This window comes from Physeter macrocephalus, chromosome 20, assembly GCF_002837175.3.
Source record: "Physeter macrocephalus isolate SW-GA chromosome 20, ASM283717v5, whole genome shotgun sequence".
Lineage (NCBI taxonomy): Eukaryota > Metazoa > Chordata > Mammalia > Artiodactyla > Physeteridae > Physeter > Physeter macrocephalus.
In genome coordinates this window covers 103,247,876-103,262,022 of record NC_041233.1, presented here as the reverse complement: position 1 = coordinate 103,262,022, position 14,147 = coordinate 103,247,876, and the positions used below count along the sequence as shown (strand labels likewise).

General features: G+C 39.2%; 1 protein-coding gene across 6 annotated transcripts in view; it reads left to right on the top strand.

The window, feature by feature from the left end:
* The window catches only part of MTUS1 (microtubule associated scaffold protein 1), a 168,651-nt gene that overhangs the window by 99,349 nt on the left and 55,155 nt on the right, over positions 1–14,147 (top strand). The window contains exon 1 of one of the 6 annotated variants that reach the window (XM_007117253.4): positions 8,110–8,520. The exons of the other annotated variants lie outside the window; for them this stretch is intronic. Within the exon in view, the coding sequence (XP_007117315.2) occupies positions 8,400–8,520 (121 nt within the window). The 5' untranslated portion in view covers positions 8,110–8,399. Of the gene's footprint in view, positions 1–8,109; positions 8,521–14,147 lie in introns of those variants that run through there. 6 annotated transcript variants of the gene reach the window in all.

The following is a 14,147-nucleotide window of genomic DNA, read 5'->3' as shown; positions in this document are numbered from 1 at the left end:
ATGAATCACGCTGTGGTTTTGCTTGGCAAAGCCTCTAACCACGGAGTAGAAATGGGGCATATGCAGAGTTTGGGAATGCGCACCTTCAATTCACCCTGAGTAATCAATGCTCTGATAATTGCAGTGGAAAGAGATGTATTTTAAGGGGGTCAGCATGGTGATTTAATCTAGATTATGGGGTATGAACATGTGTTTTCCCAAAATCATAAACTTCTAGTTGATGGTTAGTTATCGTTACTTAAGACTAACCTAGTATTATGATGAGCCTGCTGAGGAAAAGTCACAGTGTGTTGCCCTTTGGAGGAACAGCTTGGATGCTAAGAAGTGGTGTCCAAGCAGCCAGTGACTTTGGGTGGATCATGTAACCTCTTAATATTAGCTTTCTTTTCTGTGTAATTGAAATGATTGATCACTAAGGTTTCTCCCCGCTCTGATAGCCTATGACTGCAAAGCACCTTGGCTTTCTTTATATTCTGCTTGCAATGGTCATCTTTTAGATGGTACAGAAGACATTGCCTCCACATACAAACATGTTCCTCTGAGCATTAAATTTTATGGCTTTCAGATAGGTTCTTGTTTTTTTTTTTTAAGCAACAAACTGGTGGAGATTAAATTTGACCAACTTCATATGTTTTCACTAGAGTACAATAATCACTTTTTAGTGATTTGCTAAGTTCTAAAAAGTTTAACATGTAGAGGTTTAGAAATCACCCTTTAGTTTTTTTTAATTTGTGATTTTAAATAAAATTCAGATAACTTTATATCCTGTTGTCACTTAACATAAATAATCACTCTTCAATGACTACTACATTTAGCATATGCAGCAGCATTTAACTACTCCTCTGTAATATTTGGGGTGCTTCTGTATCACATTCACAAATGATTCTCTGATGAACATCTTTACAGTTATCACCTTCAAAGTTTAGGGAAGTTTTTTTGTGATAGATTCTTAAAACTAGTATAAACAAATCAAAACATATGCATATTTATAGCCACTTCATTCAACCAAATTGCTTTCCAAAAGCTTCATATCCATTTATACAATGACTGACAACATAAGGGTGCTGGCCTCACCATACTCTGGTCGACGTTGGGTATTATTATTTTTTTTAATTTGACTAGTTTAATAGTTGAAAATTCTGTATCATTGTTTTAGTTTTAACCTTTAATCAGTCATTTCAAAGACAGTTCCATTATCTCGTAAGACAATGAAGAGGAACAGAAAGGGAATGAACTTTTCAGGCATTGGCTATTGGTTGAAATCTTGGGATTGACGCATTCCACTGTGTCCTGACCTTGGGCTAGTTGCTAAGCCTCTCCGAAGCCTCAAATTTCTCATTTGGAAACGTGAGACTATTTTGGGAAAAAATCCCAGTATAGAAGTAATTTTGACGTCACAGAGTTGTCATATAAAAAACTCTCAAATGATAGCTGCTTCTGCTACTAGGGAAAGTGATGAGGATAATCCTCTTCATTGTTCTTATGGTTCTAGTGGCTTTACTTTTAGAGCTCTTTTCCAGGAGGTTGAATTATTTTAAATCCTTCAAGCAGGAAAAACCAGTGAAAGTCAAGAACCATCCTCATGGGGTCTAGCTGTTGTAATTTATTTAAAGATTATGGTGCTGTAAGAGTCTAGCCAACTTTGGCTCTAAATAAAACTTGGCTTACTGTTTATAAGGAAGATGCCACACGTACCATTACTATTATTGCCATGGTTCTACCACACGTGAAAGCTCTTAGGAATACCAGAGCACCAGAGTTGTATTTATCCTGCCCCTTGATTCTTTTACACAAGACCCTCAGTCTCAGGTGCCGTGGTGTCTGCCCTGGAAAGTAGGAAATGCACTGCTCCTTCCATCCCCACCACTAAATCCAGCACAGGAGGATAGGGTTGCTTTCTGTATCCCCTCTTCCAAGTGTCGGGAAAGGGTTGAGAGTTGCACACCTGCTCTGAAGAGGTAATACCGGTGTGACCAGCGCTTTCTCCGGTGAGAATAAGGATGAGGCTGGCTTTCTGTGTTGGTTTATGATTATAACTCTCCTCTCACACTTAAAAAGCAAATGCTGGGCTTCCCTGGTGGCTCAGTGGTTGAGAGTCTGCCTGCCGATGCAGGGGACACGGGTTCGTGCCCCGGTCCGGGAGGATCCCACGTGCCGCGGAGCAACTGGGCCCGTGAGCCACAACTACCGAGCCTGCACATCTGTAGCCTGTGCTCCACAACAAGAGAGGCCGCGATAGTGAGAGGCCCGCGTACCGCGATGAAGACTGGCCCCTGCTCGCCGCAACTGGAGAAAGCCCTCGCACAGAAACGAAGACCCAACACAGCCAAAAATAAATAAATTAATTTTTTTTTAAAAAATTTAAAAAAAAAGCATATGCTATTTCGGCATGTGTTAAATTTAGTGTTCAAATCAGGGAAAAGTATGGATTGTTTAGTAAATCTTGTTGGAACAAGGACTATCTTTTTATCAGGAGCTAGAGCCCTACTTCATATACGACATGCAAATATATTCCAGACTGAAGTTTTAAACAAAAATTAGAATGATAAGAGCACTAAGAGTATACACTTGTATAGAAAAGGCCTTTCCACGAATGTCACAATGAAAGAATGGGTTACTAATTATGACAACAAAAGTTTTAGACCTCCCGTTTGTCAAAAACATTCTAAGCATGGTGATGGCTGTTAACTATAACCAGACTTGTTGTGGTGATCATTGCACAATATAGACAAATACAGGCATACGTCAGAGATACTGTGGGTTCAGTTCCAGACCACCACAGTAAAGCGAGTCACATGAATTTTTGGTTTCCCAGTACATATAAAAGTTATGTTTACACTATAGTGTAGTCTCTTAACTGTGCAATAATAGCATTATGTCTAAAAAAGGTACATATCTTAATTTAAAAATACAAAACACAAAACAATTACAGTAGTAACATCAAAGATCACCAGTCACCATAACAAATATAATAATAATGAAAACGTTTGAAATATTGCAAGAATTACCAAAATGTGACATAGACACATGAAGTGACCAAATGCTGTTGGAAAAATGGTGCCAATAGTCTTGTTCAACGCAAGGTTGCCACAAACCTTCAATTTGTAAAAATACAATATCTATGAAGTGCAATAAAACGAGGTTATGCTGGTATCGAATCAAAAAAAGACAAATACTGTGGAATCTAAAAGATAGAATGAATGAATATAACAAAACAAACAGACTCACAGATAACAAACTAGTGGTTACCAGTGGGGAGAGGATAGAGAAGAGGGACAATGTCATAGAAGGGGATTAAGAGGTACAAACTATTAGGTATAAAATAAGATACAAGGATGTAATGTACAGCACAGAGAGTATAGCCAATACTTTATAATAATTTAAAATGGAGTTTATAAAATATGAAATCCTATTTTGTACACTTGAAACTAACATAACATTGCAAATCAACTATATTTCATTAAAAGGTGGGAAAAGAAAAAATTAGACACAAAAAAAGAAATATAAGGGACTAAGAAACATGAAAAAAGTTTACGAACGTCAATTAAAATAATGTGCTGTCAGTTCTTGTCTATTTTTAAGAGTAATACCCACTATTGGTGAATGCGTGAGGACCAGGTGCCTCATACATGCCACTGAAGGGGTATAAATTACTACAGCTTTTCTGGACAGAGACACTTTGGTGACATATAACAAAAGCCTTTTACCCTGGAATTCCATTTATCAGAATTGATTCTAGGAAAATAGTTGACTTATTTATTGCTTTTCAGAAATGTTTAGAAGGGGGAAAATTGGAAACAGTATGAATGGTTTAGCAACAGGTGTTGTTTATGTTCACCGACACTTTAATGACATTTTTGAAGCCATTAAAATAACAACATAGAGGATTATTTAATGCCATGGAAAGATAAATGTGAAATTTTTAAGTTTAAGAAAACTGGTTACAGAGCACTATGATGTACAGGTAATTTAACTTTTTTAAAAAAATAATTTTTAAAATTTGTTTTTATTTTTGGCTGTGTTGGGTCCTCGTTGCTGTGTGGGGGCTTTCTCTAGTTGCGGCTAGCGGGGGCTCCTCTTCGTTGCGCTGCGTGGGCTTCTCATTGTGGTGGCTTCTCGTTGCAGAGCACGGGCTCTAGGCACGCGGGTTTCAGTAGTTGTGGCACACGGGCTCAGTAGTTGTGGCTTGCGGGCTCTAGAGCACAGGCTCAGTAGTTGTGGCGCACGGGCTTAGTTGCTCTGTGACATGTGGGATCTTCCAGGCCAGGGATCGAACCCGTGTCCCCTGCATTGGCAGGCGGATTCTTAACCACTGTGCCACCAAGGAAGCCCCTAATTTAACTTTTATTTTTTTAAAAAATTATACATTGAATATGCTTTTTTTCTTAGTTTTTAAAAACAAACATTGTACATGGATAAAACATTACTGCTCTTACTTTGGGAGACCAAAGAAATAAAAGGCAGTGCCACTGATCTTGAAAAACTTATAATCTTAACTGATCTTGAAAAACTTATAATCTTAAGGGTGGGTGGAGGTTGAAATTTTTTCTAATTGTTTTCTGTGAATGTTTGGACAGTCACAATATATCTTAGACATTCTTTCCCCTACTAAGGAAGAGGACCTTGTGGAAAAATTGGACTCTTGAGTTGAAGCTTCTACCATTGGAATAGGGATTTGAACTTAAAAATTATGATGCATCAAAATGAAGAAAATGAGGCTTCCCTGGTGGCGCAGTGGTTGAGAATCCGCCTGCCGATGCAGGGGACGCGGGTTCGTGCCCCGGTCCGGGAGGATCCCACGTGCCGCGGAGTTCTGGGGAAGACTGGTTGGATAGAGACGCTTGAATCCCTGGTTTAAATATTAACCTCCAGATTCCTGATGATCATTAAATCTGTCCTAGCGGGATGTATTTCCTAGCATCTAAGCAAGCCTGCACAGCATATGCTAGAGTCATAACGCCATTGTTTTCTAAAGTGCAGTCACTAATGAGATGCACACCTTTCTGCACAGACTGCAGTGGGATCTGTGATGCTTGTTTGAACCTCTACTGTGATATTATAACACATTGACCTGCCAAACACTTATATCATCCATAACATACCTTCTTTCGTTTTTTAAGCCTTGCCAAAGACCTTATACAATTATTTATTCATTGTTTTTGTTTGTGTCATTAATAGAAACTCAGTCCATATCATGCGCTTTTAAGAAAGGTATTCTGCCACTTAAGCTTTTTAGAAACTTTATTTTTCTGACTCTGTGATCTCTGTTTAAAAAGAGTTGGGAAAATACAGAAACATAAAGCAAGGGAATTAAATATCATGCCTACACCAACTCCCAGAGTATTGCTGATATTTTGGTATATTTGCTCCAGTATTTGTTATTCTCTTTGTTCAAAGTTGACATCCTAATACACATACAAATTTAAATCATGGTTTTGTTTTCCCACTTGACATCCTAACGGGTTTTGCTGTACATAAAAATTCATCTTATTCCTAATTTTTAATAACTGTAATTACATTTTTCTATCTTAGGTACCAAAAGTTCCTTAAATTTTTCCTTACTGTCCTTGGTGATCCTTATGTTCTCTTAATTCAAATTTAGACTTTGTATAATAACAAAGATGAACACTTTCTTAAATTTGGGTACTTCTATATTTAGTATAACTAAAGACACTACAGTGTGCGTACAAGTGGTAACAGCTGATCAAATAAGTAATCAAGGAAACGTTTTGAGCGTTTTAAAATCTGTGCTTCCCCAAGCCCCTGAAGTATATATATTATAAAAGTAATTGGAACTATATAATAATTGCTTATTCGATAATTTAAAAGAGTGCATACATATAAAGTGTTTAGGAGTGTGCTTGGTATGTAGTATATTGTATGAGTTGGCTGTTAAGGGTCCTTTTGCTTTGGTGCACTTGTGCTCAACTGCCACCAGGGGGCAGACTGTGTTTGGGAAAGGATGGAAACCCAGCTTGAGCTGTTCTTAGTCTTTCATCTCAAACATCTTTTTCCGTGTGTGTGCGCGCGCGCGCGTGTGTGTGTACACTTTGCTATACAAACAACTACTCCTCTGACTTTTGACTTTTCCTTCTGACTGGCACTGCTTCTCTTTATTCTTGTAGCTCCTTGCTGTGCTGTTTTTTGTTTTTTGTTTTTTTTTCCCTTTGTTTTTTGCCTTTGAAGGAAGAGTTCCCCAGAGGATGGGAGACACTGCAGGCCACAGCCACACAGGGCCACGCAGGGTCACTCACAGGGAGAAGCAGGGAGACTTGCTGTGCTGTTTACAGAGATCGTTAGCAACATTACTGTTAACTCTGTGTGGTGTAGCTTAGGGTAGTTCAAGTAGACTTTCTAATGAGTATGAAGAATTGGTGGCATGTTGCTAATTTCTTCTTTTGGGTAGTCTAGGCTAAAGGGTTTCCCCTTTAACCAGGATACATTAGAGTTTACTGTTACTTAACTAACAAAACTAAACAAACAAAAAAACTTCTAAACAAAACAGAAAACATCCTATAGGGGGTGGTGTCCTATCTTTAATAATATCAGTGTTTAGTCTTCTGTTTATAATTTTAATGCTGATTTTTATCTTAGTGTTTTTAAACTTTTTAGGGGGGTATCGTTGTTTTACAGTGTTGTGTTTATCTTAGTTTTTACAAGCTTTTTTTCTTTTCTTGGTGCGGGCAGGGAGGAGAGGTGCTTTATGGCAAATTAATTTGCGGAATCCAGAAAAAAGGTTGCTGTTTAATAATAACAAGTTGTGATAGAGTGAAAAGGCACCACCTAAATGTAGCTTTTCTGGACTCCAGTTCCTTGATTATTTGTGCTTGCATGGCCGTGGGTGCAGTGTTTACAAGACGCCTCGTCTGTGCAGGAGCAGGTTGTAATTTTCCCACGGCCAACCCCCGGCAGGTTATTGGGTTGGTCTCCCGACAACCTCTGAAGCGGCAGGCTGTGCGGCGAGTGAAAAGGGAGAAGGAATTACTCAAAATTTCCTTTCCTGCCCGTCTCCTTCCCTCTTCACACCCTAAATGCTCCACAGAATTTCTTGAAGAGTAACTGCTTCCTGCACATTCTCATAGCATTTAATAGTCATTTATGGTTAACAGTTAACTACATCCATTTCTGTTACTGAGTCTTGGAAATCTTGGAAACACACATCGATCATTTTTCACACATTGTTTTCTTGTGCTTTTTAAAATTAAAAGAGTTGGACTCTTCCTGGTTTAATAATATTAGCCTTACCTAAGTGAGCATTTTGCAGGTGCAGTTTTCTTACGTCCGTGCCTTTATCTTTTCAACCTCTTTTGGTTTTTTTGCCACCATATTTTAATGTGCTTTTACAAAGGACTCTACTCAAACATTTACCAGATCTCAGTTCTTACTGATAAACAATAGTTACACCTTCCTGATGTTCCTAGTCTCAAAACATTACTATCTTGAGAGGTCACCTGATTTTCTATAAATGCAGTTAGTCAAGCAATAAGTGGAGTCCTTAGAATACTCACTAATTTTTATTCCTCTGGAACTATTATATTACATCTGGTAGAGAAATTGCATTAACCCTTTATTGCTGGCTAGTAGTGAAGTCCTCAGAATATGAGTGTTAGAGTTGAATTTTAACCTTTTATCAATCTATCATTAGTATATTATAGTAAAAACATTTTTTGAAGTATAATTGACCTACAACACTATGTTAGTTCCAGGTGTTATAGTAGGAATTTTATTTAAAATTGTAATTGAGAACATTTATTGCTTGAAGCCATTAAAATTTTTTTTTGTCCAGGGTATCAGGTTTATAGATAGGTTTACATGTAAAATATCTGAAAAAAATGCCTAGTGCTACTGGGCATATTCACACTAGTAGTGTGAATATAATTACAATTTTAAAAATCAGAACACAGATTACTTTAATGAAGTCTTAATTTTTTATAATTACTAAATAAATATTAGGCACTCCTCAAAGTAGTTATTTCCCCTTAAGGATCTTCCAAGTCATTACAGAACCTGTGACATTATTGGTTGTTATATAAAGCACCTAAGACCACCCACTTTCTCCTCCCCTTCACCATCTCTGATGAAACCCATAACAACCCCACAAGCATGTTTGGTGTGATGTCATTCAGAGGCTGCTGACTGCTGGGTCTGCTAGGAGATTTTATTCAGAGGAAGAGCATTGTTTTGGCAACATCTGGGAGTAGAAACGGAAGCCAGAAGCATTTGGATAGCTCTGGGGTTTTTCTTTTGTGCATGTACGGTGGAGAGACGTCTGGCACGTAGGCATGTTTTCTCTTGCTGTATTTCTTGGCCTCGAAGAAGGGTGCTGAGTTTAAAAAGACAGTATGTGAGAATCCACGGAGCTGGTTCTTCCGTGAAATCTTTCCACCTGCTCTGAAGACATGTTGTTGTCTCCCAAGTTCTCCTTGTCCACCATTCACGTTCGACTCACTGCCAAAGGATTGCTTCGAAATCTTCGACTCCCTTCAGGGTTTAGGAAAAGCACTGTCATTTTCCACACAGGTTTGTCTTGCGCAGATCTCTCTTTACCGTTACACGGGGGGGCATCTTGATTAACTTGCAGGTGTTTATCAGAAATTTTCTAAGGGGATAGATAACTGGCGGAAGAAAGCTCTAATGAGAGAACAAGGCATAATTTGTAAAAAAAAAAAAATAAGCAGTTTTCTCTTATGTTTCAACACATGTGTATAGTACTTTTACTGTCTGCCAGCTGATGTGTGCTCGGTTTGTTTGTTGAAAGCAGAACTGTTGCCGGGGTGCTCTCAGCTCTCTGCTCTGACACCAGCCGAATCTGGAAAAATCAACACATGTTCAATTACATTTTACTTCACATGAATTTGGAAATAGGACACCGGTAAATTAAGACAAACAGTTCTCTCTCCTTTAAAGAAGGAGATGAAATGAGAGGGTTTCTGTAGGTTTTCATCACCTAGTTCCTCACTGAGATTGGACTAGGCTGCTTTGGTATGCTAAAAGATTTCCACGTTCTAAACATTTCTGAAATAAAACATCGTAATGGCCGTGGAGAGGTAGGAAATGAACCACAAATTAAGTTTTCCAGGCTTCATGGTCGAAACGTTTGCAGTCACAAAAGACTGCCTCTGATCTTTAATGCTTGTATCTGCTTTTTATTTTCTGTGCCTGAGATGGAAATAAATGTAGGGTATGTTTTAGGCACATGTAAACCTGTGTGCCCACTTTTAGAGGATTCATTTGCCTACTGTGGCTACCTCTTGTTTAGATACAATTGCAACTGTGGTAAATTAAGTTGATTTTATGCTATAAAAACTGGAGTGCTATTATATTGAATTGGGGCTGGTTAGTGGTATCTGTGCTAGGATCATGACTATGTAAATAGATGATTTATTGTTTCCTGTGAATGCCAGCCCTTCTGGGTCTTGTTTTCCATCTCTGTCCCCAGCGATTTTTTTCAGCTGACTGCTTTTAGTTTTCCCAGGGGTATCTCCCTGCTCTGTGGGATGACTCTTCCTCACGTTTCATAACTCCCCTTGACCTGTCACTGGAGTCTGCCAGCCTTTCCCTCTCGATCTGAGCTGACAGCTGAAGGTAAATGGTGTAAGTCGGGAGGGAAACAGTGGCTCTGTCTCTCCCAGCCTAAATGCCACTGTCACTTTTTCAACCTTAAAGAATAAAAAGGTGAAAAATAAAAATAAAAGGGTGCCCCATATTTGCAATAATTTGTGTAATCTAAAATAGCTCCAAATAGCTTTTAACTTTTTTGACTTTTAAAATTATATTTCTATGTTTTAATCAAAACCAGTAACACATTCAGTTAGATTTTATATTCATATATTTGTTTTCCATTAAGAAGAATTTTAAAAATCTTGCAAGACACATAAGTTTTGTTTAAATGGAATAATGGAGAAGCCTCTGGTGGTTCTTGACCCATGGCACTTTAAAATATTCATACAAAGTTATCCAGCATTTTGTCATGGCTTTTAATTTTAACTTAAGAAAAAAAATCAATCCACACTCCAAGTTAAAAAGAGAATCAAACAGTACAGAAGGTTGTACAATTCCAAGTGAGCCTCTTTCTTACCCAGGCCCTGCACCCTTCCACAGAGGAAGCACCCTTCCACTCTCATGGGTGCTTGTTTATCCTTCCGGTAATTTTCTAGTCACATATAAGCCTATGCAGGTTTTTTTATATCCCATTTTGTTATACAGAAATGGAAGCTTACCATATATACTCTTCTCGAGCTTACTTTTAAACATTAATATATCTTCGATTTTCAGGTTAACACACTTATCTATCACATTCTTTTTAGTAGTCTTGTAACATCCCGTTGTTGGATGAGCCATGGTTTATTTAACCAGTCTTCCATTAGTGAACATTTTAGGTTATTTGTACCATTTTTGTGGAGCAGATAGCTTTCCAAGGCAACTTAAGCAAAAGGCACAAGGCTTTTATTACCAGAGTTTGACTAACTAATAGTGATACTTGGGGTACACTTTATTTTTTAAATTTGCATAAAAATATTTTGAAACATTCATTTGATTGCAGTTGTAATTTTTAGAGCTAGAGTGTACTTAGTGGTGCTCTAGTTTACCTGATTTTACACCAGGAAGTTGGAGGCCCAGAGAAGTGAATTAACTTGCCCAAGGGCACACAGTCAGTGGCAGGGATGGGACTAAAACCTGGGACCTCTGTTAAGGATTTTTGTTTTTTTTAGATTTTTCCAGCTGTGAATTTTGCTGTAATTCTGTTAGATCTAGTGAAGAGCAGTGATGGAAAAAAGAGTTTTGTGTGTGGGAAGCATTTTAAAATTATGTGAAGAATGTAATTCTACTTACCCCAGTAAGAATCTTTTGTGAGCTTATCCATATTACATAACTTGAGGGTCTGAGAAATCTTCCAATAAGATAGACATTGAAGTCATCGCATTTCTTCTTATCCACATGGGCTCTGAGAAGTAGCATGTGGTTATTTTTTTTTTTTTTTTTTTTTTTGCGGTACGCAGGCCCGCTCCGCGGCATGTGGGATCTTCCCGGACCGGGGCACAAACCCGTGTCCCCTGCATCGGCAGGCGGACTCTCAACCACTGCGCCACCAGGGAAGCCCAGTAGCATGTGTTTGTATTCTTAATAAAAGAAGTGGTGGTGGTGGCTGCAGTGGCAGTGGAGTTGGCCCGGATACCAAGAGCCCGGGGCTGTAGCCTTGGTTATGCTAGTAACCAAGTCATTGACCTTGATCACATAACCAAACAAGGCTACAAAATGAAGGAATCAGATGAGATGATTTCTGAGGTCTCTTCAACCTCAAATTCTGTGAATTTTCTGGCTACAGATTAAAAAACCCTGGATGTGTTACTGAAAATTCTTCTTATCTAAACTAATTCTCTCCCTATTTCCCAAACTCGGTGAATACTCCTGATTTCTTTCTCTTCACGACACCACCGTTTGCCCCCTGTTCTGTCCTCACACCTCAGTACCCTTTGCATAATTGTTCTTCCTCATTTATCCACAGTTAATTGGTTGCAAGAATCTAAGACTCTGTCCTTTGAAATCACTATTGTTTTTACCCTCTGCCTACTGTAGTTCAGGCTTTATTTTTAGATTGAAGAATTTGAAAATGCTCTTCTTAGAGGTAGAAAATGGTCAAATATTGACAGTTGCATATCACCCAATCTAATGCTTCGGGACTTTTTGAAGGATTTTATATCTTTGGTCTTTGCCACCGACCAGTCTTTCCCTTGCTTCCAAACTGTCTCTCACATTTCAGGATTAAGTCATTCGTTTTATAAACAAATATGTATTAGACATGTACTATGTGGCAGGTGCAGTGCTAGATGCTGAAAATGTAGCCAGGACTGAGTCACACGTGGCCTCCTGCCTTCACACAGGCCACAATTTTTAAATTTTGGCCGTACCACATGGCTGGTGGGGTCTTAGTTCCCCAACCAGGGATTGAACCTGGGCCACAACAGTGATAGTGCCTGATCCTAACCCAAGACCACCAGGGAACTCCCCTACGCAGCCCACGTTTACCAGGGAGACAGGCAGAGAACATGAGGCAGTCGTGGTAGGGCAGCACCCAGCAGGTGAGGCTGACTTTGTCCAGGTCCTCCAGAAGTGCCATTGAAGCTGGGACCCTGGGCTAGGAGGAAGTAGCCAAGAAACGAAAAGTGTTCCAGGCAGAGAAAACAGCATGTGAAAGCCTGGAGGTGAGGGAGAGTTTGGCTCCTTTAAGGAAACGAAAGAATTTTAATATGTCCGAGCATAGAATGTGGAGAGAGAGGTGCCAGCAACAGGGTGGTGGTTACGTGGAGCCAGACAGAACAGGCCCTTTGACCAGCCCTTGCACAGGACGCTGTGCGCTGTAGTATATTGACGGAGTGTGTTGTCCCGTCCACGATGTAATTTCCTCTGTAAATAGGGGCAAGGAAAGAGTGAATTTGTCAGGCTTTTGGGTAACGTAGCAGGATGTCAGGCACGAATGAAGATCTCATCAGCATCAGAAGAGTGCCACATCTTCTAAGAAGTCCAGAAGTGATCTCACTGACTTACCAAAGCTTTCAGTTCAGTCTAGTTCAGAATTCTGCCTCATATTTTGAAACCTATTAGTTTCAATTTTATGAGTCAGTGGAGGGAAAAGAATCTTCCATGTAGAACTATTCCTTGCCTCCAGGTTTATTGGAATTCAGGTTTTCTATGAAACTGGAGATGAGATACTTGTATTAATTATTATGAAAAGTGCCATTTTGAACCTCAGAGTTAATATTCTCATTGATTCAAGGGAAGGCAATTCACTGCACTAAGAGAATTCTTTTTGCTGAGCTAGTAAGATTAAAGGCAATTACTCTAGCAAAGGAGAGGGGTGTATGTACATATATTTTGAGGAAAGGCAGGAGAAGTATTATTAATAGAACAAAATATTTTCATTTACTTGAAGCTGCACTAAAGAGAACCATTTTGCCTAGATATTTGGTAAGAGTGAGGCAGAATGCAGATAAGTTGGTTTAATTAGAATGAAAGTCATCAAGTTATGTGCTTATGTTTGGTATTCATTTTTCAGACTGTCAAGTAGAACTGCTTTTAGCTGCAGTTTAAGATAGTTTAACTAAGGAGGAGCTTGTCTCTCTTAGAAAGCAGCAGCTCTGATGTTCAGAGGCTCAGTAATGTCAACACCTGTCCTACGTTCTTGGCCTTTTCCTCACGACAGTTGCCTCACCATCTCACAATGCCTGCTGCAGGCAGGAAAAACAAGACCCAGGGAAGCGGTGGTGCTTACATCTCATTGGCTTAATCTCAGTCACATGGCTGTTTCTACCTTCAAGGGAAGCTGGGAAATTGAGTGTTTGACTTCTCCAATCGCTGTAGTACATGCAGGTATAAGAGGGATTAGAGCCCTATTATAGAGACTGCCACAGAGAAGGCAAAATGGTTATTTCTCAAAAGCTAATACTGGCAGCTTATAAATAAGGGAAGTATATCAGTTAACAAGTTGAATCTTGCAACAGACCTCATTGTTTCTTCTCTTTTATGATATGAATGTTTTTTGGTAATGATTACCTATTTTGTAAATGTGTCAATTAAACACTTTGAAGTCATTTTGTTGTTTGGACATAGAGGTTCATATTTGATTTTGATCTCTTGAATTAATTTTTAGTTACAAAATAATGCTTAATACTGAGAAAGAATGTTGTCAACCTTATGTGGTTTTTATATATTTAAAATGTGTTAACAAAAGATCAATATTAGCAGTGCATTTATGGTGGGGATCCTAGTCATGCATTAAGGTGATGCTAAATAGACCTTAATTTCTCTTGTGTTTCTCACATTGCAAAATATAGAAGCCAGTGAAAGCATTTTAGAAAGCTTTCATGAAAAACTATATATATTAGAATTTTTTGGTAAAAAGTTTAAAAATATTCACTCATTTGTAGAATGCAAAAGACATCAAAGGACCAAATTCAAGGGGCTTCCCTGGTGGCGCAGTGGTTGCGCGTCCGCCTGCCGATGCAGGGGACGCGGGTTCGTGCCCCGGTCTGGGAGGATCCCACATGCCGCGGAGCGGCTGGGCCCGTGAGCCATGGCCGCTGAGCCTGCGCGTCCGGAGCCTGTGCTCCGCAACGGGAGAGGCCGCAGCAGAGGGAGGCCCGCATACC